The sequence below is a fragment of the Drosophila navojoa genome, chromosome 2 (genome assembly GCF_054131105.1).
Source record: "Drosophila navojoa isolate 15081-1374.11 chromosome 2, UAZ_NAV_1.0, whole genome shotgun sequence".
Classification (NCBI taxonomy): domain Eukaryota; kingdom Metazoa; phylum Arthropoda; class Insecta; order Diptera; family Drosophilidae; genus Drosophila; species Drosophila navojoa.
The window spans coordinates 31,275,798-31,301,119 of NC_142890.1; the positions used below are offsets into that span (position 1 = coordinate 31,275,798).

The 25,322-nt window shown below is 41.4% G+C and overlaps 8 protein-coding genes across 16 annotated transcripts; 3 read left to right on the forward strand and 5 right to left on the reverse strand.

Moving 5' to 3' along the window:
- Positions 1-279: 279 nt before the first annotated feature.
- Positions 280-2,806, reverse strand: LOC108649799 (protein TAPT1 homolog). The gene is made up of 3 exons (XM_018098853.3): positions 2,437-2,806; positions 1,777-2,381; positions 280-1,709 (listed from the first exon to the last, which is right to left on the reverse strand). The coding sequence occupies exons 1-3, from the start codon at positions 2,624-2,626 to the stop codon at positions 522-524; spliced, it is 1,983 nt and encodes a 660-aa protein (XP_017954342.1). The 5' UTR covers positions 2,627-2,806; the 3' UTR covers positions 280-521.
- Positions 2,807-2,997: 191 nt separating this feature from the next.
- On the forward strand, positions 2,998-3,799 carry Cbp20 (cap binding protein 20). Its single transcript, XM_018099277.3, has 3 exons — positions 2,998-3,193; positions 3,256-3,473; positions 3,538-3,799. The coding sequence occupies exons 1-3, from the start codon at positions 3,146-3,148 to the stop codon at positions 3,734-3,736; spliced, it is 465 nt and encodes a 154-aa protein (XP_017954766.1). The 5' UTR covers positions 2,998-3,145; the 3' UTR covers positions 3,737-3,799.
- On the reverse strand, positions 3,782-4,762 carry Prx5 (Peroxiredoxin 5). The gene is made up of 3 exons (XM_018099233.3): positions 4,604-4,762; positions 4,278-4,412; positions 3,782-4,218 (listed from the first exon to the last, which is right to left on the reverse strand). The coding sequence occupies exons 1-3, from the start codon at positions 4,691-4,693 to the stop codon at positions 3,889-3,891; spliced, it is 555 nt and encodes a 184-aa protein (XP_017954722.1). The 5' UTR covers positions 4,694-4,762; the 3' UTR covers positions 3,782-3,888.
- Positions 4,763-4,841: 79 nt separating this feature from the next.
- Positions 4,842-5,438, reverse strand: LOC108650207 (ubiquitin). The gene is made up of 2 exons (XM_018099329.3): positions 5,271-5,438; positions 4,842-5,209 (listed from the first exon to the last, which is right to left on the reverse strand). The coding sequence occupies exons 1-2, from the start codon at positions 5,316-5,318 to the stop codon at positions 4,880-4,882; spliced, it is 378 nt and encodes a 125-aa protein (XP_017954818.1). The 5' UTR covers positions 5,319-5,438; the 3' UTR covers positions 4,842-4,879.
- Positions 5,439-5,822: 384 nt separating this feature from the next.
- On the forward strand, positions 5,823-15,317 carry wrd (Protein phosphatase regulatory B subunit well-rounded). Of its 9 annotated transcripts, none has more exons than XM_089265587.1 (10): positions 5,823-5,950; positions 7,172-7,656; positions 8,269-8,310; positions 8,493-8,670; positions 11,756-11,952; positions 12,017-12,351; positions 12,423-12,653; positions 12,724-13,116; positions 13,176-13,431; positions 14,517-15,009. In XM_089265587.1, exons 2-10 carry the CDS (start codon positions 7,363-7,365, stop codon positions 14,661-14,663), a joined length of 2,073 nt encoding a protein of 690 aa, XP_089121713.1. In that variant the 5' UTR covers positions 5,823-5,950; positions 7,172-7,362; the 3' UTR covers positions 14,664-15,009. The 9 variants fall into 9 exon arrangements, with proteins under 9 accessions (XP_089121713.1, XP_030245135.1, XP_089121714.1 ...); XM_089265588.1 differs by having other exon boundaries at positions 5,845-6,257; XM_089265589.1 differs by having other exon boundaries at positions 5,845-6,126.
- Positions 15,318-16,787: 1,470 nt separating this feature from the next.
- Positions 16,788-21,012, reverse strand: cdm (importin-13-like protein cdm). Its single transcript, XM_030389279.2, has 9 exons — positions 20,683-21,012; positions 20,441-20,608; positions 20,054-20,382; positions 19,312-19,990; positions 18,653-19,252; positions 18,389-18,586; positions 18,197-18,334; positions 17,577-18,136; positions 16,788-17,504 (listed from the first exon to the last, which is right to left on the reverse strand). Exons 1-9 carry the CDS (start codon positions 20,845-20,847, stop codon positions 17,411-17,413), a joined length of 2,931 nt encoding a protein of 976 aa, XP_030245139.1. The 5' UTR covers positions 20,848-21,012; the 3' UTR covers positions 16,788-17,410.
- A 1,299-nt stretch (positions 21,013-22,311) lies between these two features.
- Arp5 (Actin-related protein 5) lies at positions 22,312-24,445 on the forward strand. The gene has a single exon (XM_018098891.3). It carries the CDS (start codon positions 22,422-22,424, stop codon positions 24,396-24,398), a length of 1,977 nt encoding a protein of 658 aa, XP_017954380.2. The 5' UTR covers positions 22,312-22,421; the 3' UTR covers positions 24,399-24,445.
- LOC108650465 (proteasome assembly chaperone 2) lies at positions 24,371-25,290 on the reverse strand. Its single transcript, XM_018099648.3, has one exon. The coding sequence runs from the start codon at positions 25,217-25,219 to the stop codon at positions 24,440-24,442; it is 780 nt and encodes a 259-aa protein (XP_017955137.2). The 5' UTR covers positions 25,220-25,290; the 3' UTR covers positions 24,371-24,439.
- Positions 25,291-25,322: the final 32 nt, after the last annotated feature.

A 25,322-nucleotide genomic window follows, 5' to 3' on the forward strand; every position in this document is an offset into this window, starting at 1 on the left:
GCCGATCGCAAATTGTCTTACAGTCATAGTGAAAATTTACATTTGAAAACAAAATCATAGATGTCATATTTAAATAGTCTGCCACTGCATTGCAGTGCAGACAGAATGAAAAGCTAGCTTTAAATGTTAACTAACAGCTCTGTCTATCAATCAATCATTGACATCCACCGATGGTAATGTAAACTAACAGCAAGCGCCAGTGCTGGAAATTTTCCCACATACCGTCTTCAGCCCTGATTAGCGGAAAAATTTTAATTGAAATAGAAATTCACTTGAAACGATAGATAATTTCGTCTATTTTTCTTTGTTATTGCATGAATTAAAGTAATCATACCTAAAGTGAAAAGAACGCTTAAGCCTATAGAGAACATAGTCAGCCTGCTCTGCTTAACTGATAACATACAACGCATACATATATAAATTCATTTTACTTAGGCATACATACACATAATCCAATTTCCAATCCCGATTTACAGCAGCACACGCAAAATAAAAATTAGTAATTAACTAATCAGTTAAAGCTACGTTGCGTTGCCAGAAACTGAAGTAGTTTGCTTCTCGTTAAGACTCTGCACGCCCATAAATGGCTCCGACTCGGAGCGCTTGTGGGTGCGCTTGGGCAACCCCTTGGCGCGGTCTAGGTGAGCAGTAACACTGGCCACAGCCCCAACGGCATCGCTGAGCTGCATTAGGTCCGGCTCGCTCCGTGCCAGCTCCTCATCCTGATAGACCTCCTGATTATTGGCATTTGAATTGACATTCGTCACCTGCTCATTGAGGCAGACATCATCCAGGTCAACGTCGCTGTTGGAGAACAGCGCAGTGGCACCCAACTCCAGCGAATTGGTCACATCCAACTCCTGTTCGCAGGATGCCTTCATGGGTGTGGAGGTCGAGGTGGCACGCGAGAAATTCAAAACTGGCTCCAAAGGTAAAGTGGCCGCATTTGTTGGCTTGAAGGAAGATCCGTTGTTGGTGCTGCTGTTGACATTATTGTTGTTGTTTAGCAATTGCACATTGGAGGTGGGTAAGCCAGCAGGCGTTGCTCCAATCACGGGCACATTGGTCATGCTGCTGGGCGTGGAAGTATTCCTTTCCGTCTGATGCTCCTTCATTAGTTTGCACGCCTTCCCTAGAGCGCAGATAGTCAAGCAAATGCGTAGACCCAGTGCGAATATATAGGCGAGTAGAAAGAGTAGCCAGGCGGCAAAATTGTGAAAGGACACCGCCGTATAGATGGCTTTGATGAGTACCACAGCCAGCGGGAATGGTATAAAGCCCATGCGCCGTGCCACGAGGTCCGAGTGATCAGAGAAGGCGTGCTTCTGTCGCGTCTGCGTCATGTCGTAAGCCAAGCTCGTCGTGTACTCCCGATAGATGCTTTCGGGGAGCTCGTTGAATCGCGTGATGAACGCGTGCTTCACCCAGTCAATAAGTATTTCGGTGAAGAGCACGGCAAAGCAGTCGGGCAACATGACACAGAACTGGGTGATGCTCCAGTCGAACTCCTTCATCGTCTGTATCATCACAATGAACAGCAGCACACTTAAATGGAAACGTTCGCGCACATCGCTGCAGGTCAACTGAAAGAGGTTGTTCTTATCGAACTTCTTGAATACCGATCCCTTGAGCTCGACAAAATTATTCGATATCATAATGGTGAGCAGACCCTTGTTGTTCGAATTAACGGCTACATTTAGACAGGTTGCCTGCAAGAGTGATAGAACTGCTATTTAGGAAACGTGTCATGAGGGGAATTTTCGAATTTCGATAAACCTGAAACATGATGAGTCCACTGTGCAGGAACACGTAAATAAGAGTAAAGAGAATATGTGTTAGCACGCCGAAGTGCTCACGTTTTGAGTTCTTTGGCTCCGTAGCCGTCCAGAAAAGCGCATCAATTGTGTCCTGTCCAAAGGCGGAGAGCAAGCGATCGCCCACCTCGAGCATATTGTAGAATATATACAACTTGATTATTGACTGCGATTTGATGATGTGATAGACGCGATTCGTGTCCACGAGCAGCATTATCAATGTCACCGTTATCCAAATGGCGCCCTTGAGCAAATCACAAATCTCTGCAGGAGACAGCAGGCGCTGACCGCCGCCACGCATTCGAAGAATCCGAGCAACAGTCCGTGTCAGCAGTGACCACACGGCTAGTAAAAATCTCACCGGCAGAAATGTGTGGATATAGAGGAAGGAGTCAGCGCATTGCATTATTCCGTAGACCATAAAGCGCTCCAGATCTCGCGGAATGCGCATGAAGCTGTAAATCTTTTGCCGGCGTGCAGAATACCGCTCTTCGTCATGCTCTAACATATAGCCGCGCGTCATTTCCACTTTGAAGAAGTCATAAAATGTGCTAGTCTCTGAGCCGGCTGTGAGCGAAAGCATTCAGATAGACTCATAGATTCAGCTATTCGTCATATTTACCGTTAAAGAGTCGGTGCTGAGTACTCATTGCTGCAACGCCAACGTCATCCGCAGCTGTTGGCGACTTGACCTTTGGCAGTTTGTGGGCTTCTTCTGCCGGAAGTACCTCAATATGACTGATGTTGCCGCTGACATCACCCCGATAGCGGAGTTGCCTTTTAATGGCGATATTCGTATGAGAAGTATGCATTTAATACTTTTTTCTGTTTTGTCAGCTTGGCAGCCGATTTTAGTTTGTTTTGCTACGCTGTTTCTTAAGCGAGTGTGCCCACAAGAACTAAAAGCAATAGGTAAGTTGTACGTAGCCCTGGTTGCGCATATTTATAGAACAGTGTGTGCATATGCAAGTTATTTTCGAGCAACATACAATTCATTTATTACTTTCTAGACCCCGTGTCATTGTAAACAATTCACTTTATTAACTTTGGCTACCAGCAGTACTTTGTTTTTCCCAATACTTTTAAAGCTGCAGTTCTAGAGTTAATTTTGTTTTTTTTTTTTACTTAGCCGCAGAAAGTGGATTTTGTTTTGCTACGCTTTTTCTTATGAGGACAGTGTGACCATTCAATAGAAAATTATACTGGCTTTGTAGCAAAGGGCTACTCCATCATTATCAATTTAATAGTGTGTGCACACTGGCATTACTTTTAAGCAAAAAAATTTAACAATTTATGTCTGCATTGTTTTATTAGTCGAATTGAAAAATAATATGAGTGCGTCTATAGATTTGAGCTCATATCGTGATCAGCACTTCAAGGTAAGTAGATTTTCTGTGATATGTCCTTTCTAAATTTATGATATTGATCATACTTTTTTCAGGGCTCACGGTCGGAACAAGAGCGGTCATTGCGCGACTCCAGTACACTCTATGTAGGCAACTTATCGTTTTACACAACCGAGGAGCAAATACACGAGCTCTTCTCGCGCTGCGGCGATGTGCGAATCATAGTTATGGGCCTGGACAAATATAAGAAGACCCCGTGTGGATTCTGCTTTGTAGAATATTACACGCGAGCCGAAGCAGAAGCTGCCATGAGGTCAATTCCAATAAACATTAACAAATTTGTGCAGAGTTACTAAAATTACAAAGTTACTTTACAGATTTGTGAACGGTACGCGACTGGACGATCGACTGATTCGTGTGGACTGGGACGCGGGATTCATTGAGGGCCGGCAATATGGACGCGGCAAAACCGGCGGACAGGTTCGAGACGAATATAGAACAGATTACGATGCAGGACGAGGCGGCTATGGCAAGCTGCTATCCCAGAAGATTGCGCCCAACACAGACAACCGCTAGAGATAAAATTTACACCTTAATCCAACTAGATATTAAACAAAATCATTCATTACGCATAATTCATCTAATTGCATTTTTATTTAATCCCTACATAGCTGTTTAGTAATTGAAAACATGATATTTCGGCACTATTATTACTGTGTGATTCATTTTTACTTCTTACCAATGTTGTTGGCCAGCGAGCAGCTGAGGCCAGTACCATCGGGTTCGATGTTTAACTCTTTAACCTCGCCGTTTTCCACGACCATGGAGTAACGCTTGGATCGTACACCACCCAATGGAGGAAGATCGATATTCACATCCAATGCAGACGCAAAGAGTCCAGCAGGATCCGCTAGCATTCGTACTTTGCCAGCTGCTCCGTGCTCCTTGCCCCAGGCGGACATCACAAACGGATCGTTGACGGAGACGCAAACAATTTCATCCACACCCTGTTCGGCTTTAAGAGAGTCTGCTCCACTTATGTAGCCCGGCAAATGAGTCTGTGGACAATTCATTATATCATAATAGTCTCAATCGACCTTTTCGTCGGAAAGCTTACTTTCGAACAGCCAGGTGTAAAAGCACCGGGCACACCGAAAAAGATCACTTTCTTGCCAGTTGTTAGCTCGCCGGTGTTTATCTTATTCGCTGGGGAGTCCTCAAAGAGGTCCACAGACGGGACTTTATCTCCAACCTGAAGAACATACACAAACACATTAACAGTAATAGAACTGATGTAACCTTGATACAGTGCACTTTATGACATCTCTGCCGTCGCAATCAATATTTATGAGGCTACATACATACATATGCTTATGTAATTTTTACATTTTTTACAAAATGGTTTGCAAATTCATTTCGAGTAATGATAAGCGCTCTGCCTACCTTAACCATAGCTCCAAGGGTTCTGGAAAAAGACCGCACGTTCGGCTTCGTAGAGTTAACAACTCGGCTAAGAAAATTGCACGCCTGCATTTCTGACACTCACTCAATTGCCAATGCAAAGCACAGAGTTGCCACGCTGTTCGAAATTAAAGTCGAATCGGGTATGACAAATAAATTCAGTCATTTTTTTTTTTACTAAAATGCTCGGAAAACAATGAAATAAAATCGAGTATATGTGTTCTTTTCAGCGTCAATATGTTGATAGATTTATCAGATTTATAAGCAATTATCAGCGAAACGTTCCAAATCATCCAAACTCTGTTCCTTCAATTTTGCCTCGAAATCTGTCATGAATTCGTTGGTCAGCCGGTCCGCTTGAGCTTCCGTATAGTATTTGCGAAATGCACGATGAATGCAGTCCCGTAATCCAGGCTTCATCACGACAAGAATGAGTTTAGTGCCTTCTTTGATGTTCGGATAGGATGCAATTGTCTGGTCATTATTTAATGGTCGGCCAAGCAATAGGAGCTTCTGATTTGTGGAGGGAATTTGTAGAGCGACATCTATTTTTTCTTTTAACTCCTGAATCGTGGACGTCGGCGACACCTGGCCAAAAATGGAAATACTTTTCAGTATTGCTTAGCATGTAAAGGAAATAAAAACCTACCTCAAGAGTGCAATCTTTGCCCTTGAGCACTTTGATTATTATTTTCATGACAGCTCCTATGTGTGTCAACTTTTAACAAGTTATTTATTTTATAAACAAAAAATCGCATTTAAGAGTTGCCATCAGCAATTTAGTGATGCAAGCCTATTCCGATATTTATACTTCAAATATTCTTATCTCTATCGATAAAATTTAATCCGTGGCCGATTTAGAGATAGGCCAACAAAAGGCATCAAATAAAATAAATGACGTTTCCACAATACTCAATTTAAGAAAAATAAAATTTACAAACTCTAAATTAATCGATCACTCAAGTCGATATTTAACAGTTAGTTCACTTTCCAGGACAATATCAGTTACTTAAATTTTAACAACTTGCAAACAAATATTTTTATGATGCAAAACTCAAATATTAATAGTCATTTATTAATGTATACAATAAAATAGTCACTATATAAATAGGCAATCTTTGGGTCAGAAATCAATTGATCGCCATATAATAATATGTATAAATCGATAAGACTGGTTTGGACAAATGTTTACATCGATACTAAAAAAATAACATATTGGACCATCTGGCAACACTACTTCTAGCAGCGACGTTGCGTGAACAAATATTTCACAAAAATAATAATTTATAATTCAACTAGCCCCTGATGTGCAGTGTGTTTGAAGAAAAGGTTAACCAAAAATCAGAGTGATAATAATGCGCCATAATTTCTGTGCGGCAGTCTTGTAAAATTCACAATCGGACGATGAGATTGTGGCACAAAAGTGAAGCGCAAAAAATTCACATAGAAATATCCCATCCTCAAGAGCTTGAGTGAATAAACGAGAAAACAGTGCGCGTGTATGTGTTTGTGTGTGTGAGTGTGCTAGAATTCATTTTACGTAAAAATATTAACAAGAATACAGCTTTAATCAGCAAAATAATTAATGCTAAATCGCAGTAGAGACAAATGGAATAAGATCTTGCAGCTTCTAGCGGTAAATAGACGGCCCTTAATATTAAACCAGCCCGAAACGCTATCCCATTTGACATTCACACATACAGTTTAAAATTTTTATATTTTTTGTATGCATATCTATTATTGTTCGGCTTGACTTTTTGCTGCAACTATTAATTATGCACAGTACACATTCATTTAATTTATCATTCTCTCTGTTTCCCCCATGTTACGAGGAGAACTGTCGCCCTCCTCCTAGCTCTTTCAAAGATGACATACAAATTGCTGATGTATTTTTTGATACAGATATTCAGTGGGTCTAAACAATATATTTGAACGGCCCAGCAACAACAAGCCGCTCACTCACCGCGACTATGAATATCAACAAACGTTGTTGCTCGCATACACATACGCACACACACTTGACTTTCGAATTGGCCTGGGATGAATTCTGAGTCTGGCAACTCTAATCGACGGCCATTGCTTTGCAACTTGTTGCTTGCTGTCGTGTATCTGTGTGTTTTGATAGTTTTTTATTGTTTTATTTTTGGTTTGCAATTTTACGGAAGTGCCGAAAGACAAAGATTCACTTATCAGCAATTCTTTTAAACCTTGTAACTAAAGTAAACCCAATTAGTATTTATACTTCGTGCAAATGCATACACACATCTACATATATCTCAACCTATTTGTATCGGAGCCGATTGAGTGCAACTTCTTGAATGTGTTTAGAACCGTTTAGAACCGGATTCGGGTTGGTATTGATGTGTGACAGCTTTGTCTCTTACTACCAGCGCTTTTCATTCTATCCCGAAGAATACTCATGGCTGTGTGTGTGTCTGCGTGTGCGTATATTGGATGATCGTAAAGTTCTCTGCATGTTGCTGTTGTCATTTTTTGTCTAACTTAATTTACGCTATTACCATGTTAATTTTCTTCTCAACACGTCCACAGCGGTGGAGCTTGAATAATCAAATACAAATCAATTAAAAGACCAAAAAAAAAAAGCAAAAGAAAATAAAGCGGGTATTTAAAAAACTCTTAATTCTGTTGTTTGCGGCCACAGCTGTTGTTGTTAGTGTTGTTAAACGTCAATTCAGTAGAAGCAGTACAATCCGGCAGCGGCAGATAAGTCAGAGCGTATTATGGATAACGAAGCGTTAGAAGCAGCAACAAAAAACACGACAGCAGCACCGGTAACAGCGGCAGCGGCGGCGGCGGTGTCATCAGCGTCAGCGATAGAGACGACAGCGCCTTCCAAAAGCGAGACGGCTACAACAACAACAAATAACAACAACACCATTAAAGTCACAACCGCCTCTAACGGTATCAAAGAGAATAACAGTAGCTTTAGTACGACAGCAACAACTCCAGCAGCAATAACAACAGCCCCGATCATTGTGACCAGCGGAATCGTTGCTACTCCCGTCAAAAGCGAGGTAAGTAATCAATGTTGTTTGATAAGTGTCTGTTATGTACATAATATATGTGCACAATTCGTTGTCCAACAATTGCCACTTTTAGTTAATAATTGCATATTTAAATATTTGAAAGAAATCAGAGTTCCAGCCTCCGAATGTCAGTTAACAAAATAGCAGAACAAATTTTGGAAAAATTATAAATTTATAATATTTATTATATTAACAAATTCTATACAATTGATTATTAGTAATATTGCAACACAACAAATTCCCAATGTCCCGACCCGAATAGAGCATGTTTAATGATTGACGTCAATTATAGAACGATCTATGTGTTAGTCTCATCGTGCCTCCATATGTATATTTATATACATAATAACTTCCTACTGGTCCCAACCTAAGCGCACTAATGCATATCTAATCTTATCACCGCCGATGTGTGACCATATGGCATATGCCCAATCGATTCCAATTGGACTCGTAGTTTTTGCCTTTCAATCAGAATTTGATGTAGCAATCCACCAACACTAAACTCATTCACGCATATGTATACATGTGTGAGTGTATGTATATGTAGAGAGTGCACATTTACCTGTTGGCATTACTAAAAACAAGACTAACAACCCACAGGCGACAGCTCAACTTAGGCGGCAAGGATTTGCACAGAACAAGGTAATGGGAAAGGTGTTGCGGGAAAGGAACTGAAACCAAATGCTTGCAAGTGTTTTTTGCTCTTATGTTTTATTGGTTTTTCTTTTTGTTTCGCTCTGTTGCTTCACTTTCCCCTGCCCTCCGCTCCCACCATGGGGAAAAAGTTCTGTTTTGGCTGACCATGAGTTGTTCAATATTTGCAGGCTAACAAGACAGACAAGGACAGCACGCCGCCCCGTGATGCACCTCCACTCACTCCTCTCACAAAGGGCTTGAACCTAACCGGCACGCCACTGGTGCGCAAGGAGAAGCGACAGAGCAGCACCCGTTATAATGTGTCCAAGAACTGCGAACTAACGCCGCTAAGCACGCTGAATGAAAGTAAGTACACTGCAGCATATGCACGGGCATGCATACATACACATTCATTCAAGTATGTGCATGTATGTGTGAGCGTATTTACACTTGTAATTGTGATGTATGATTTGCGTATTCCGCACAGCTGTCGAATCGCAGTTGTTTGTCGGTATTTTTTATTGCGTTATTATTTATTAAGCAAGTTCGTAAAGGTCAAGTGAGCGATGCTCATTTTGATGGGCTGCTCAACACTTCACTACACACACGCAAACATAAGCACATAGGGTTTCAGCTGTGCATGTATTTGTTACGCCCGCCACCTCATTTTAGCCACTTGCCTTGCGCGCCGTTTACGCTCTTCCATCGCAACCCTCTATTTCCGTTCAAGCGCTTTCTGTCTCTTTCTCTCTCTCTTGCTCCCGGCGCTCTCTAATTACAACACAATGAGTTTTTAAGCTTTAATTTCGATTAATGCTTAATAATTGTTTAAGCGTTTGCTATTGACGTGCGATTCGTTCTCTCCTTGGCAGTTTGGTCACTGCTGCTGTCGTCGTCATTTTCTGGCGCTCTCTCTGTCTGCCTTTTATTGTGTCTCTTTCGGTATTGCTCTCTTTGGCTCATCCTGCGCTCGCCCACGGGAAATGCTATCGATTTTTCTGCCTGCGTGCCCTTAACAAATTGCCCTGCAGTCAACACGGGTCTCTGGCAGCTCTGCATAAATTTTTTTTTAATATACAGTTTAATTGTTGCACATCGGTTGTGTTTAGCGAAAATTTTCCGTTATCCGACGTTTCTATTACTGGAACATTTATAATAATAATTATACAAAAAAAAAAACAACAACAACAAAAACAACAAAAACAAAAACAAATAGCTAAAGTCCCAGACATTGCAAAACCCGGCAGCATTCCCAATACAAATTCGTAAGTGATGAAGAAATATAGAAAGTACATACACACATATACATATATGTCTATATATTATAGTATAGTATGTATTGCAGTAGTTGCTGACATCGCTTAGGTGTCTCTCCAAACTATAATTTCTCGCTTGAGACTGCCTAAACAGCAATTACTTCATTTTCGTTTTCGTTTTTTTCCTTTCATCAACTTTTCATTCTCGGTTTGCATTTCATTTCGTTATCATTTACCCACACATTCATACATAAAAAATCATAATCTATATATTGCAATTCCATTTACAGGTGCTATAAACATAAATTGCGCAAACAAAAGAAAAACTATTAGAAAAAATTACTTGAATAGTGTCGCATTTCTCCTACCCACCATCGTTCCTGTTGTTGTTGGTTGTTTGTTTGTTTGTTCGTTCAATGTTTTGATTGTTATTCAGGAGTCGCTCAATTAGTAAATGCGCCAATTAAGCCAAAGTGCGCCGCCATTAAACCAAGTGCGGCTCTAATGAAATGGTCATCGGTGCTATGTTGTTGACGGGCAACCAGCTGAACGGCACCTCCAAACAGCAGCAACCGACTGCCAACAACAACACAAGCAACGCAACAGCAGCAGCAGCAGCGGTCGCAGTAAAGCAGGAGCTGCCGCAACAACAGCAGCAGCAGGCAACAGAGACAGTTGCTGCTGGCTACTATGCACTGGGCGGTATACGTATTCCCAAGTCGCCTTCGTTTCACAGCGGATTAGATCAGCTGGCTGACGACGAGGATCAGCAGCAGCAGGGGTCGTCGGCGGAGCAAGGCAGCAAATTCAAGTTCAGCAGCGTGGAAGAGCTGAAGGCCAAGTTCGAGTCGCAGGCACGCAAGATGCCACTGTCGCCGCCAGAGACAATTGCCAACACAACCACCGCAACCACCAACGCCTCATCGTCGCCCTCCTCCTCGTCGACTAGCTCGAACTCATCGGCTTCTGCGCTGTCGTCGCTGTCGCAGGCTGGCTCGTCCTCTCTGGCCTCGGCAGCTGCGAGCTTGACGGCCTCCACATCTTCAGCGGTTACTTACGGTGGTGGGGCGAACTCGGCGGCCGCAGCGTTAATAGCCTCCTCCTCGCCCTTTGGCTCACAGTCCTCAACGTCCTCTTTGTCGCTGTCGTCGGCGGCGACAAATGTAGCGGGAGCAACGACAACAGCTACAGCAGCAGCAACAGCAGCAACAGCAACAGCAACTGCAGCAGCTGCTGCTACAGCATCTTCAATGTCAAGGCAAGCACCCAGCACCACCGCAGGTGGAGCACCAGGTAGCAGCAGTGGCAGCTCTTTGGTGTCCACCTTGGCGCAGCATTTCTCGGCAGCAAGCACAGCGGGCTCGCTGCTCAGCACCGCAACTGGCGCTGCCACGTCGGCCACTTCCCCAGCCAGTTCGTCCAGCAACAAGGTTTGCAGCCATTGAACACAATCACACTCAGCCACACACACAGACAAGAGAGACAAATATTGTACACATAATGAAAGAACTTCTCTGCTCTACTCATTTCATAAATCAAAATCACGCAACCCACTCTCAAACATCATTCAACAGTCACCCGTGAGCGCCGCCGCGGCCATTAAGAACATTTTGAATGCCACGAAAAGTGTGGGCAACAGCAGCAGCAGCAGCAGCACAAGCGGCAGCAGCAGTGAGGGAGCAGTGGCGACTGAAGAGCCGGGGCGCTCGACAGTGGCACAGAGTCTGGTCGGTGGCATAAGCATTTCCCTGGGCATTGGCCAGCGCAATGGCAGCAATGGTGCAGCGACTGTGGCATTGGTATCGACCTCATCAACTGTGTCCGCGTCGTCGTCAACGGCAACGTCTGTCTCGGTGCTGCGTCAGAATGGCGATGTGATTGGCCACACTCTGTCGTCGCCGTCGCAGACGCTGCAGCAGCTGACTGGAAGTCCAGGACGTGCACGCGATCGGAATCTGTTTCATTCGCCGCCCAACGCATCAACTGCGCTGGCTTTGCCGCCACTGCGAGGTTCCTATTGGTTACGCTCCTCCTACCTTAGCTTCCATTTAAGAAACAACTTGTTTTTAGTTTAGCTTGCTTTTGTCAGTTGTTTTTGTTGTTTCGTTCGCCTTTGGTTCAAGTCTGTAGCGCTTTACTATACCTCCTTCATATATAGAGAGTTACTAATCCCCTTTGATTACTTGCATCCATAGAAACCCCTGCGCAGGAACGGGAGGAGCTGTTCCTGCAGAAGCTACGACAATGTTGCACTCTGTTCGATTTCTCCGAGCCGCTAAGCGACCTCAAATGGAAGGAGGTCAAGCGAGCCGCCCTGCACGAGATGGTGGAGTATCTGTCCAATCAGAATGGCGTCATTACAGAGAATATATATCCGGAGGCCATCAACATGGTAAGGCAGCATGCTAAGAAAAATATCTTTAATCAACGTCTAACTGTATATTCGTTCCGTTTAGTTTTCCGTAAATCTCTTTCGAACCCTACCGCCTTCGTCGAATCCAAATGGCGCTGAGTTTGATCCAGAAGAGGATGAGCCTACACTGGAATCATCCTGGCCACATTTGCAATTGGTGTATGAACTATTTTTGCGTTTTTTGGAATCACCTGATTTTCAGCCAAATATTGCGAAGCGTTATATCGATCATCAATTTGTATTACAACTGTTGGATTTATTCGATTCGGAGGATCCCCGTGAACGCGATTTCCTTAAGACTGTTTTACATCGCATCTATGGCAAGTTCTTGGGATTGAGGGCATTTATTAGAAAGCAGATAAACAATGTGTTTTACAGGTAAATAGTACACTTATTTCAATTATTTAACTCTTTATCAATGCAATAAGATACAACCCGATTATTGACAGATTTATCTATGAAACGGAGCACCATAATGGCATTGCCGAGCTGCTGGAAATCTTGGGCAGCATAATTAATGGCTTCGCTTTACCGCTCAAGGAAGAGCATAAACAATTTTTACTTAAGGTATTGCTGCCATTGCACAAAGCCAAGAGCCTCTCTGTCTACCATCCGCAGCTGACCTATTGCGTGGTGCAGTTCCTTGAGAAGGATCCCAGTTTATCGGAGGCGGTTATCAAGTAAGCATTTCGTCGTTTGTTTACTATACAAAGCAAATAAATTTAACTATATGCCAAATACTATTTGCAGAAGTCTTTTAAAGTTTTGGCCGAAAACTCACAGTCCCAAGGAGGTGATGTTTTTGAATGAGGTGGAGGAATTGCTCGATGTCATTGAGCCTGCTGAATTTCAGAAGGTGATGGTACCACTCTTTCGGCAGATAGCTAAGTGCGTCTCCTCGCCGCATTTCCAAGTGGCTGAGCGCGCGCTTTATTATTGGAACAATGAGTACATTATGTCTCTGATAGCGGACAATTCGCAGACCATTCTTCCCATCATGTTTCCAGCGCTTAATCGTAACTCCAAGACCCACTGGAATAAGACTATACACGGCCTCATTTACAATGCACTTAAGTTGTTCATGGAGATGAATCAACGGCTATTCGATGAGTGCAGCAAGAACTATAAGCAGGAGAAGCAGCTGTAAGAAAAATAATAATATATATATTTATAATATATATATATGTATTTTATCTATGCAGCGAACGCGAGAAGCTTACGCAACGCGAGGAGCTGTGGCAACAAGTGGAAAACCTGGCCAAAACCAATCCAGAATGGACGAAGGCGCGTCGCTACGAGCTGGACGGCCTGCCAACGTCCGATAGTCAAATACTATATGATCAATACAATGAGAATTGTGATCTAACCTACGATAAGAATGAGCAACAGCCCAGGCAGCAGTTGCAATCGCTGTCCCAGACGCCGCTAAAGCAACAGCCAAACCAGGAGCCCAGAGAGGTGAGACAAGCTCTAGCCACACTCACCACACTACACAACTACTAACTGAACGCGGTCACACTTGTGTATGTGAATGTGTACGTGTATGTGAAAACATGCGTGTGTTTGATTGTGTAATTGAGCAACAACCAGCCAGCTTTTCCTTCAACCACCTGTCACTAATCCTAAGAGCGAATAAACTAATCGCACTCGTTCCAGCTATAAATACATGTTTCTTGATCTGTATCTAATAATATACATATGTTCAACTTATTTAATCGTTTTTACTGCACTATTAATACAAACGCCTACTCACCCATACCCTCACCTATCTAATTTCCTCAATGAAAACTGAAATATTGGACTATCTGCCACTGACAATTGCATTAGCTCGAAACACACGTATAGCTTGTAACAGCATTAATGGTCGATTTATTATTTATTATCGATAACATATCTAATTATTATAAACGAAATATGGATTTTAGCCAGTGTAAGTTTTAGCTGATGTCACAGAAAACATTTTGCAATATAATGGATTGAACTATTGATAAAGTTGCCTATGCAATAAAAATTAATAAAATTAATTGAATTCCATTATTTTTCCTAGGGAGTTTTTCTGTAAATATGCCAGTGAACGTATTCATAAAATCGATCATCGAAACTGTCGATGACTTGACTTGAACAGATTTAAATGAAATATCAAAAATGTATAAATGATAGATTAGATAGTGAGATATGAAAATAGTTTTCCAAGTTAATGTTAAATCACCTTTACTACTACAAATTTCTACTCACGACGCCTATTTATTTAAGTGCTTATATCATATATAAATGTGTTTATTTTCTATTATATATTGTATATGAATGAGTGTGTTTGCGAGCATAGTTGTATATATGTGTGATGTGGTTCTTAAACGTGGTACTAATTATAGCACGCATTATCTGAGTCACGTCATTCAACTGCACCTGCAAAAATAACATCTACAGATCTTATAATCGTTAGTCGTTAAATGTAATCGATAATCAGTGTGGGGCTGAGCAGGGGACCAACATTTAAAATGCTTACGTGTGCATTACGCTCTCGCTCTCGCCCTCGCCCACAGATTCGCGGTGAACGGAACAAGGAGAAACCGCTTATTCGACGAAAATCCGATCTGCCCTCAGACAGCGGCACCGTGCGCGCCCTCATCGAGCATAAGCGACCCGATGAGTACTTGGCAACGCCGCCCCCAGATGCTACCAACTATTAGGCCGACCTTCTCGCCCCCACGCCCGCACCAAACCCACTCGGGCTGGTCCTCAAGTGCCCGAACGCTGGCGTAGCAAAGGTTCTACTTAGAATAACGCACACAAACATATACAAAGCGAAGAAAGAGCAAAACGAAAAAAATATATATGTACGTCTAATCGAAGATTATAAAGATAAGGGGCTGGCTGATGCTGGAGATAATATGATAACGATAATGATAATGATAATGCTAATGATAACGAGGATGATGATAATATTCGTTTGTATGTTTTGTGAGCGTGTGCAGCACGCGCCTCTTTAGAAATATAATATATTAAAGCTTAAAATAAATCATATTAATTAAAAAACTAAGCATTCAATAAAGAATTAAAATCCCAATCAAGATCTAGCTAAGTGCTTTCAATGCCGGCCTACTCAACACTGCATGTGAAAATTAGCAACAAGTTAAAAAAAAAATCAAAAAAGTTTTACCCTGAATTGTTATTTGCATGCAAAAATTGAAAATTGCGAAGTTTTTTTTTTTCATTTCCCTATATTAATAAAGATTCATTATGCTCTTACCATTTCAGTGAATACGTCAAAAATTGTACAGTTTTTGAATTGACATTGCGTAAGAATCAACCACCTATGATTGAGCATTAAATATCCACACATATACAGTTTATATATATATATATATATATATATATATAGTAGTACACATATGTAAAGTCTGTATTCGTAAATATAATTATATATATATATAATTATATATATATATATATATATATATATATATAATTATATATATATATAATTATATTTACGAATACAGACTTTACATATGTGTACTACTACTTCGTTATAATTACAATACTCATCCATTGCGAATATTTAGCGGTATACAAACAGTCAAAAATGCTATGTATATACCTACATACATATGTCGACTCAAACCCCAGCCAAGTGAGCGGTCTGTAAAGACTATAAAAACATTCTTCAACACTAGTCATGGTAATTCTCCTTGTAAATGTAATTCTATGTGAATGACTTCAATGTTTAATTTAATATTTGTTCGTGATGTCCACATGGATACATATATAAGACATAACCATCACAATTAAACAAGAACTATGGGAGCTCAATATTATTTAAAGCTATAAATTATAAAATATACCGAGCTTATTAAATACTTAAACAAAAAATGAGATAAATATTATTTATATATTTTGCTGACAATACATCTATATGGGTTTTATGACTAATTGAATAAACTAGTTTATTACTAGCTTACACTTATGAAAATAAAATAAGTCGGAAAACTTTTAAAATTTACCTAAGTTATAAAAAATTACAGAATTTTCGTTTTATAGTTGAGCTTATAATACTTAATTTGCAAATTTATGATAGCGGCAAAACAGTTCTATAAAGAAAATTTGGATCAGGATTTGGATCAGCTCACTTTAGTGCAATATTCTTGAGTTTTGTATATCGTTCGGAGTGTATATATGTCACTCATACATACATATATATATTATTCAGCAACAGGTCGAATAGGGGTAGCTAAACCTAACGTAATAAATTATAATTATTATACTATATGCGATTACCAATAGCAGCTTAATTATATACTACATATACAAGTATTTATTTGTCTGTTTTTTTTTTCTGTATGTGTATTTAAATTTATTATTTATTAAATGCTATAAATAATGTTCGATCATGAATACATCAAAATATATGGGGAATACTCTAACTTCTATTATCTAAAGGGCGATGCTCCGTTAAATAAATCGTTATTGATATGTCTCTTCTTTGTAAGCTCTGGAGCATCGTCACGTAATATGGGAGTACTTCAAGTTATTCAACTCATGAATACGCAGTATATATATCGCCTGATCATTATATATCAACCATTATAAGCATTAATATCTGAAAACGGGGCACTGCGGACTTGCACTACTGCCTGTCGTACCTAAACCGACGCTCAAGGGCAGGTAATTGGTCCAAATTCTGAGTAAAACAAATTGTAGTCGTTCTGTCTAGCGGTCGGACTGCAACAACTCATCAAATTTTTGCTACCACTTCCAAGTGCTGTACAGGCCAAGTAAATGAAAGGCTTCATCTAGTTATAGACACACATATATATATATATATATATATATATATATATTATATATAGAGATGTATTTACATATTTTTGGCATTATTGATATATATCTATATTGAAGGTTACAGAACAATAAACGAAAACAATGAAAAGTGAATAAAGCAAAAATTTCTCTAGGTTGGAAAACGGTGAAAAATCAAAGTTTTCAATTAATTCAAGATCCACATAACACTCATTAATATATATAAATATACAGGCCTAAAACAAAAGAACGTTAACAAAAGCGTAAAATTTTTGTAAAATGAATAAAAGTTAAATTTTGTCAAAAACAAAACAGCCTTTTTTCAACACATTTGATAAATGAAATCAGGAAGATAATCATTGCAAAGTTTATGAGGGTAGTCTAAAGTCTCGAATAAACAAATTTCCGAGCCTAACATAAAGATAAAAGATAGAAAGATTCTTTAAATTAATATATATATTTTTTTAGACTACTCTCAAATTTTGCTTGTTCGAGACGAATGACATCAATAAGAAATTACAACTTAATCGCAAGGAACATTCACAGAGCGTCTTAATTACAATTAATAACTAATAGCAAAATAAAGATGGGCTATAAAAAATAAGAGTTTTGGCCACGAAGTTCACAATAAAGTTTTCTAATTAACTGGGGATTGAATTGGGACGAGGCCGCGCGTCTTAACGGCCAACTCTCCAAGGTGTTGCTGCAGTAATCGTTTGTTAACTTTTATTCTGTTAAATTGATAAAAAAAAAAAATAATAATAATTAGTATCAGGAGATCCATCTTTTGTTATACGACTTACTTGATAATTAGTGAAACGTAACGTAACTTTTCAGACTCGCTAATGAGTTCAGTGGGAAAATTGGGTACAGACATTACATTCTTTAGCCAGACGGCCATTTCAGCTGGATACTTTTTGTTAATGGACAGAAATACATCGGCAAATTTTTCAACTTGCTGTCGCGGTGTCATGTAGCCCACACAAATCATTGCAGTTTGTAGGATCTGCTCACCGGAGGCCAGCATCACTTCGGTCATGTGGGCATGATTCCTCGATTGCATTACGAACTGAGTTACAAATTGCGTACTAGCCCGGATGGGTCCATTCTCTGGCAATAACATGGCACGTTGTGCATAATAAATTAGGCGATCGTACGCGATAGTTTTGTCCTCCAGCACCTGTGGCACCTTCTTAACAATTTGTGTTAAACAGGAGAAAAACATTTCCATGGTGTCCGAGATATTTGAAAAGTTTTGTTGGGGCGTGTTCTCAAAGAGTTTGAAGCTATGCTGGATAAACTCTAAAAGCAGCTGCTGCATCATCGGTCTACAATTCTCCTCCCAGAAAAATATGACAATGGCCTGAAAAAGTAGGGAGATATATCAAATCTTTATGTTTAGTTATGTACCGCAGGCGCTAACCGTTTTAGAAATCTCCAAGGTGGGTGCACAGCAGCGAGTTTGAAAGCTTGCAACAATGAAATAGCATAAGTCCTGCAACATTGGCTTGAAGCTGCTTCTCAAATTAACAATGGCATGTTTCAAGGCGCTGCATGCAGCCTGTGAAAATATAGTTTTAATCAATTGCAACAGTTATAGAAGCTGGTTAGGCACCTCTAGCACATCTATTTCCTCCACCCACACTTCGGCGATTCGTCGAAATATTGGCATTGTCTTTTCCATAACTAAGAGTACTGGCTGCACATTGTGCGCATCTTTGAGCTCATCATCCAGATCAGTGTTAAGTGACGAAAACAGTGTGGATATCATGTTGAGGCGAAAAATAGTCCGTATACGTGCTGCTGGAGTTGTCTACATATTATAAAAAAACGATTCTAGTATATTAGTAGATGAAAGAGATTATTGTCATGTGCTTACGCTGCCCGCCTGGCAAATGCTCTGCAGTTCTTCGAAGCAGGGACTGACTATAATATCCAGGTATTTTGGTATCTTTTCCGGTGGCAACAAACTCATCAACTTTCCAATGCTAAACATTAAACGCACTGAGTCCGAATTTTTCATGCGACCTGTTACGAGCGTAGCTTGACAAGCATCAAGCAGTGGTTCAGCATACGGCTTCAATTGCATTTGACAATCGCGGCACAGTTCCTTGAGACCCAGCGTAGCCTGTGCCGACATCGTAGAGTTGAGACCGCGCACTAGCAGATCAATAGCCGGTGGTATATAAGACGGATTATCCATTAACCAAGTGCAATAGGACCCAATCGTCTCGAGCGCAGTGCCCAAAAGTTTCTCGTTAAGCTTTTCATACGGTATATCTGAGAGCACGCGCATTAGCTTGGGTATCTGTCGAGACTCCTCACCCCCAAAGTGCTCGGCCACCGATTGAAACGAATATATGCAAGCCTCGAGCTTTGTCCAGTGGGTGGGATGTGCTTGTAGCTCGACAATGGCCTCGTCTAACATAGCAGCTAATATCTCTAAAATATAATCTCCCAATACGTCATAGCAATACATCTAGAGGCGATATCAAAGTTAAGAATATGCGATATATTAATAGTACAGTAAATGCTTACAAAGGTATCGGATATATCCTGCCGATAGCAGCGAAAGCATTCCAGATCGTCCGAGTTCCATTTATCAATAGAGCTCTCGTCGGGCTGCTCTGACTTGCGAACCAACACGGTGGTCAAGTGTGCGTATAGTGGTTTTATATGCTCCCAACATTTGTGCTTCTGCTCGTCGGGCATGGCAAAGACATCGCCCTGCAGCATATACCAAAAGGCCAATGCCATTGTGCTGCATGATTCTTCAACGGGATAAATACCCGGTTTGTCTGTACATTGCAATATCTCGTGTACCATGCGACTCCATATTTCGGATAGCTCTGGATCTGTGGTCGTAATGCCGCTCAGGAATAGTCCCGAGTGTCGCTCTACAGCGGCCACAAACAGCATGTAGATGTGCACAATGATGTCCTCATTGTCATTGTCGCGCTTCCATTCCACTCGTGTAATGTCGCACAATGAGTCTAAGAACATCTTGATCAGCACTGCCGCCGTCTTTGGATAGTTGTGACAATCGGGCTGAACTATAATGCTGACCATTGCACTGAGGCAAGTTTCAGCGAGCTCGTTCTCGTCAGCGGACATGCAGCCAACGCCCGAACGAATGCATGGCCAGTAGCACTTCTTCACCACTTCAAGCAGAACGGCACAGATGCTGACGCAGCCTTCAATACAGTAGCCAATATTTCTACAATAGATTAACCGTGGATGAATATTTAATTACATGCACAAATTTAAAATTAATTCTTACCTGATCCACACGTTTACGCACTTCACCGCCCGCGTCATGTTGCTGTAAGCTTCGGTGTCCCACTCATTCCCCATTTGCTGCTTCAGAAAGGATTCAATTGTCTGCAGCACGAGCGGAACACGTTTTCCAATCTCGCCTCGCAACGTAACCCTCTTTACGGATGTGTGAATCACCTGTGCCTCCTCCGGTATCCCCAGCAGCACCTCCAACATAATCCATAGCTGAGCATCGGGACTAACATTCGGCATACGTTGACTTTGGAACGTCTCAATCACTTCTTCGATGGCGCAGGGCCACTCCTCCAGCATATGTACTATATAGGCGCTTAACTGTGATGGAAAAGTTGCTATACCAATAATAATTATAATATACAAACTCTGCTTTTACCGATAGACATAGCCGGTTAAGCACTAATTTAGGGCCAGCGGCGAATTGCACAATTGTCTCCAAGATCTTTTGTTTCAACTCTTCACGATTTTGGGCCGGCACTTCGTGCCAATATTTCATTAACTTCGAGTGTAATGTTATTGCGCCAAAAAATTGCACTTCTTGACTCTGTTGTGGTTAAAGCAAAATTTATTTTCTTCAGGTGTTCAATTAGATACTGTTCCCCCCACCACCCCACTTACCTTGCCCAACTGCATGAGCTGCCAGGCGAACTGCCAAGCCTGTGGGCTGGCCTCGGCCTTCGTCAGCCATTCGTGTGTAATTGCCTGGTCCTGCGAGTTGGATCGGTAAAAAACAACCACTGCCTCCTCCAGCCGAGCAATATCAATTGTTTCCACGTTTTCCATACTCAACTATTCAAACTAGATTCCTGTATAGCCCAAGTCCCATCAATTTAGCAACAGGACTTGGCTTTTTCAATTAATTCTATTTTGCAAAAATTAGCTCCGCACGCTTAGAGGTGGCCAATAGTTTTAATGCATTCACAATATCGATAAGTCAAATTGAACATAATATATTTAAACGATATTGAGTAATATCTACAGGTAATTATCACATATCGATTACATGCTGCCCGGTCAATTTAAATTTCTCGGGTAATTTCCGGTCCCTATAAATTTTAGCAAGTAACGAAGCAGTAAAATAAATATATAATTTAATATATAACGACTAGTTAAGCTTGGGCTCTCAGTTTAATAACTTTATTTTATTCTTATTCACAGTAACACTAACCAGAGAACATTGTGCTCTCGCATATTTTTGTAGTCCGACCCCTAAAAGTGATGAGCCGAGCAAATACGAAGTTGACTGGGAGATCACTCTCGAAAATAAGTGTGCAAAACACTTTACACTACGTGTCCGGTCTATGTGTTCTCTGGTTAGTAACAGTAATGACTTCAATCGCAGACTTACTCTCTCGATCTGCAAAGAGAATGAGCTGAAACTAATGACCGTTTTCTGGACAAACTTTTAATATTTATGTTGAAATCTTTCTATCTATCAAATGAAAATTTTACTGGCTTTACCCACACAATACAGAACACGATTGAAGCTTTAAGTTAATAAAAAAATAAAAACATCATCTTCATCAGCTCCACATTTTTAAAGTCCAATCCAAATTGGAGTGTCATTCAAATACCGTAACGTTTATAGCAAAACAAATAAAAAAATTATTTTTTGAGTAATTTAAAAAAAAATGTCTTCAATTATTAAATTTCATTTCTATGATAAAAAAAACAAGATTAATTATTACAGATCAATTTTTATATAATAATCGAATCAGAATTGAAAATAAGAGTTATGCTTTGATTATTACATAAAAATTGATCTTTAATAATTATTTATTATTTAACATATAAATTATTAATTATAATTAAAAAACATTTCTTCTTACAAAAAATTACAGTAAAAGTGAATTATTTTTCTGAATTTCCCTTAAAAAAAATACTTGTGTGTGTTTTCCCCTCTTTTCTTGGGGCTCCTTTTGTGTCTAAATTTTTTTAGATTCATAGCTCCTATTTGCGGTCCTTGATTCAAATTCAACATATACTTATGCAAGAAGCCACTATTTTCAATAATTTAAGATTACAACTGATCGTTTCTAAGGATTTTGTCTAAATATTTTTTTACGTTTTATTTTTGTATCCTTAATAATAGCTTATGTCTTAGCTTACTTAATTACGCTAAAAATTGGGTCTATTCTCCATCGTTGCGATATTAAAAGAAAACCATTTTTTTTAAATGGGTTCCGCTTTTCGCCATTGGAGATTTATAACAATGGTTTTGTTGCAGAGTTGCCACTTGATTTTGCAGTGCTGTAAAACATAAAGATAATATTGGTTAGAGCACTTACAGTCCGCATGGAATGTAAACAAACTCGCTGCAAACAAAATTCGTATATTAATAAATAGAATGCATTAAGATGGCCGTCTCCAAGCGTTCGCTGATTATCGACAACGGATCCTATGAATGCCGGGTTGGATGGAATAATAGCAAGAAACCTGATCTGCGATTTCGTAATGTGCTGACCAAACCACGAAAGGATCGCAAAAAGGATTGCAACCAGATGGCGGACTCCTCTGCAGCTCCTGCAACCCCTGTAGACGAACTGAAAGCAAACGCCGAGATCCAAATCGGAAATGATATAACCAACATTGAAGCAGTACGAGCCCATCTCAAATCGCCATTCGAGCGCAATGTGATAACCAATTGGAATCACCAGGAGCAAATCTTTGACTACGTCTTCAGCAAAATGGGCTTTGATGGTGAGACGAGCATCGAGTACCCCATTGTACTAACAGAAGCGCTTGCCAATCCCAATCCGTGTCGCCGCCAAATGAGCGAGCTGCTCTTCGAGTGCTACGGCGTGCCTGCGGTCTCATATGGCATCGATGCACTCTACAGCTGGCAGCACCACCAACAACAGCAACATAAGAATATTGTGGATGCACTTATTATATCCTTTGGATATAGCACGACGCACGTGATTCCCGTGCTGGGAGGCAAGATGCAGCTGCAGCACGTTCGTCGTCTTAACGTGGGCGGATTCCACATAAATAATTATTTGTTTCGGCTGATGCAAATGAAGTACCCAGTGCATCTAAATGCCATCTCAACTCGCATCGAGAAACTCGTCCACGAGCACTGCCACATTGCGCAGGATTACAAGGAGGAACTAATGAAGTGGGCGCAATTAGATTACTATGAGACACACGTTATGAAGATTCAGTTGCCCTACAACCAAGTCACGGCAACCAATGCATTGCTCACAGCAGAGCAAAAGCAGGAGAAGCGCCGCGAACTAGCGCTGCGACTGCTGGATATTAAGAACCGTCGGGAGCGTGAGAAGATGCAGGAGGATGAGGATTACTTGCAGGTGCTACGCAAGCTAAGGCAGCTCTACGATCAACAGAAACTTCAGAAATTTGAACGTGCACTGCAGCAGCAGCAGATTGCCAACTTGGAGGAGCTGGATAAGCTGGTCGGCACGATAACAGCACGCATTAAACGTGTCAAGGATCGAGCCACTGCCCAACCAAAGCCAAGTAAGCAGCAAGACAAGCTGGACAGGCTGCCAAAGCCGCCAGAGGGTGTGCCGCAAGCGCAGTGGCTGGCGGACCTGCGGGAAAAGCGAGATCAGCTGCAGCAACGTAAGCTGGCTCGTCAGCAGCAGCGACAGGAGCAGGCCAAGCGGCACACGCATGCTGCGCAGGAACGCATGAGGATTATCTCAACGCTGGCGCGCAGCGAGAAACGGCGCAAGGCAAACGGCGGGGATGAGGAGGACGATGGCTTCGGCATGAACGACAACGACTGGGATGTGTACAAGCGAATCAATCGCTACAACGACGACAGCGACTCGGATGCAGAGAATGAACAGATGCTCGAGTATGAGAAGATCTTGCAGCATTACGACGCCAGCTTCGACGATGGTACCAACAATGCGGCCATGCAGGCCCTGATTGCAGCCGAAAACTATCAGCTCCATTTCGGAGTTGAAGCTATCCGGGTGCCAGAGATTCTCTTTCAGCCCAGCATGATTGGGTGCACGGAGGCTGGCCTCGCTGAGCTGATTGCCTTTGTGCTGAAGCTCTTCACGGGCGAGGAGCAGCAGCGCCTGGTCGATCACGTGTACCTAACGGGCAGCTGCGCCCAGTTTCGTGGCTTGAAGGAGCGATTAACTAAGGAAATGCTCGAGCTGCGTCCCTTTCAGTCGAGCTTTGCCATCTATGAGTCTAGCGAGCCCATGTTAGGCGCCTGGCTGGGTGCCTGCCTCCAGGCGAACGGCAAGAGATTCAGTGAGACTTTGACCACTCGACAGCTCTACCACGAGCACGGCGGCGAGTACTTTAAGGAGCATAGTGCGAGCAATTTCTTCTATCCTACACCAAAAGATTAATTTTTATTATTTAAGACGTCCAATTAAATGACATTTAATAACTAAAATAGTAGCTCAGTTACTTCGTTTCCAAACAACAAATTCCAGGATTTGGGCACGGTTAGCTTGAAGCTGCCGTCGCCGCCATCACGCAACTGCAGAAAGTCCTCACAAAGCTCATTCAGTTCGCGTACAATCAGCGACGCGTCAGTTGAGTTATCGCCTTCCAAAAGATAGCGGAATAGCAGCATGACTGACACCTGTTGCTCCTCGAATGCCCGAAATAATTGCAGGCCATTGCCACCGCCAAAGACGTGCTCGCCGGTGTGCTCCTTCCACTTCACCAGCGATGTGCTTCCCCCCAGCTGTGCGGCGTGGGCGGCCTTAAAGTTATCACTGGCACGGTAAGCCCAAGGCGACTCATCAATAAAACGTCGCTCGAAGCCAAAGCTACCGCTCAATATCACAACACGACGCGCTGATTGGAGCATTTCCACTAAATTGATTTGGAAATTTTTAGTGTGTCGCGCAATAAGCGGTGTGCGAAATTGTATGACCAGTAGCTTATCCTCGGCAGATTCATACAGCTCGCAGGATGACACCAGCTCATTTGGTTCATGCTGGTATGCGGAAGGCCCATAGACCGGAATCAAAGCCGAATGAGACAGGTTTCCAATGCGCTTTAACTTTTTCGATGCGATCAACAGGTCGCAGGCTAATTGGGCTGCATTGCCCACACAGATGCTAGGTATGATCACGGTGTAATTGGCCACGTCTAACGATTTGGCTTTGTTTTTAAGATACAGCATTTTGCTGAAGTTGATTTGTTCCGTATGATCCATAATATTGAAATTCAACTAAAATATGAAAGTAATGTTGCTGTGTTGTAAAACGACAGCACCTTCAGTCAAATATCGATAGATTTCTGAACTATCGCAATCAGAG

Coding starts and splice junctions, on each gene's coding strand:
- LOC108650207 (XM_018099329.3), bottom strand. CDS start 5,318: ATGAAAATAATAATCAAAGTGCTCAAGGGCAAAGATTGCACTCTTGAG. Junction 5,210..5,270: donor GCAAAGATTGCACTCTTGAG/GTAGGTTTTTAT, acceptor ATTTTTGGCCAG/GTGTCGCCGACGTCCACGAT.
- LOC108649799 (XM_018098853.3), bottom strand. CDS start 2,626: ATGCATACTTCTCATACGAATATCGCCATTAAAAGGCAACTCCGCTAT. Junction 2,382..2,436: donor TCAGCACCGACTCTTTAACG/GTAAATATGACG, acceptor TTTCGCTCACAG/CCGGCTCAGAGACTAGCACA. Junction 1,710..1,776: donor GTGGACTCATCATGTTTCAG/GTTTATCGAAAT, acceptor TCACTCTTGCAG/GCAACCTGTCTAAATGTAGC.
- cdm (XM_030389279.2), bottom strand. CDS start 20,847: ATGGAAAACGTGGAAACAATTGATATTGCTCGGCTGGAGGAGGCAGTG. Junction 20,609..20,682: donor AGCTCATGCAGTTGGGCAAG/GTAAGTGGGGTG, acceptor TAACCACAACAG/AGTCAAGAAGTGCAATTTTT. Junction 17,505..17,576: donor TACGTTTCACTAATTATCAA/GTAAGTCGTATA, acceptor TCAATTTAACAG/AATAAAAGTTAACAAACGAT.
- Cbp20 (XM_018099277.3), top strand. CDS start 3,146: ATGAGTGCGTCTATAGATTTGAGCTCATATCGTGATCAGCACTTCAAG. Junction 3,194..3,255: donor ATCGTGATCAGCACTTCAAG/GTAAGTAGATTT, acceptor TACTTTTTTCAG/GGCTCACGGTCGGAACAAGA. Junction 3,474..3,537: donor GAAGCAGAAGCTGCCATGAG/GTCAATTCCAAT, acceptor GTTACTTTACAG/ATTTGTGAACGGTACGCGAC.
- wrd (XM_089265585.1), top strand. CDS start 10,070: ATGGTCATCGGTGCTATGTTGTTGACGGGCAACCAGCTGAACGGCACC. Junction 12,352..12,422: donor ATAAACAATGTGTTTTACAG/GTAAATAGTACA, acceptor GATTATTGACAG/ATTTATCTATGAAACGGAGC. Junction 13,117..13,175: donor TATAAGCAGGAGAAGCAGCT/GTAAGAAAAATA, acceptor TTATCTATGCAG/CGAACGCGAGAAGCTTACGC.
- Arp5 (XM_018098891.3), top strand. CDS start 22,422: ATGGCCGTCTCCAAGCGTTCGCTGATTATCGACAACGGATCCTATGAA.
- LOC108650465 (XM_018099648.3), bottom strand. CDS start 25,219: ATGGATCATACGGAACAAATCAACTTCAGCAAAATGCTGTATCTTAAA.
- Prx5 (XM_018099233.3), bottom strand. CDS start 4,693: ATGCAGGCGTGCAATTTTCTTAGCCGAGTTGTTAACTCTACGAAGCCG. Junction 4,413..4,603: donor CCCTTGGAGCTATGGTTAAG/GTAGGCAGAGCG, acceptor TATGTTCTTCAG/GTTGGAGATAAAGTCCCGTC. Junction 4,219..4,277: donor TTACACCTGGCTGTTCGAAA/GTAAGCTTTCCG, acceptor AATTGTCCACAG/ACTCATTTGCCGGGCTACAT.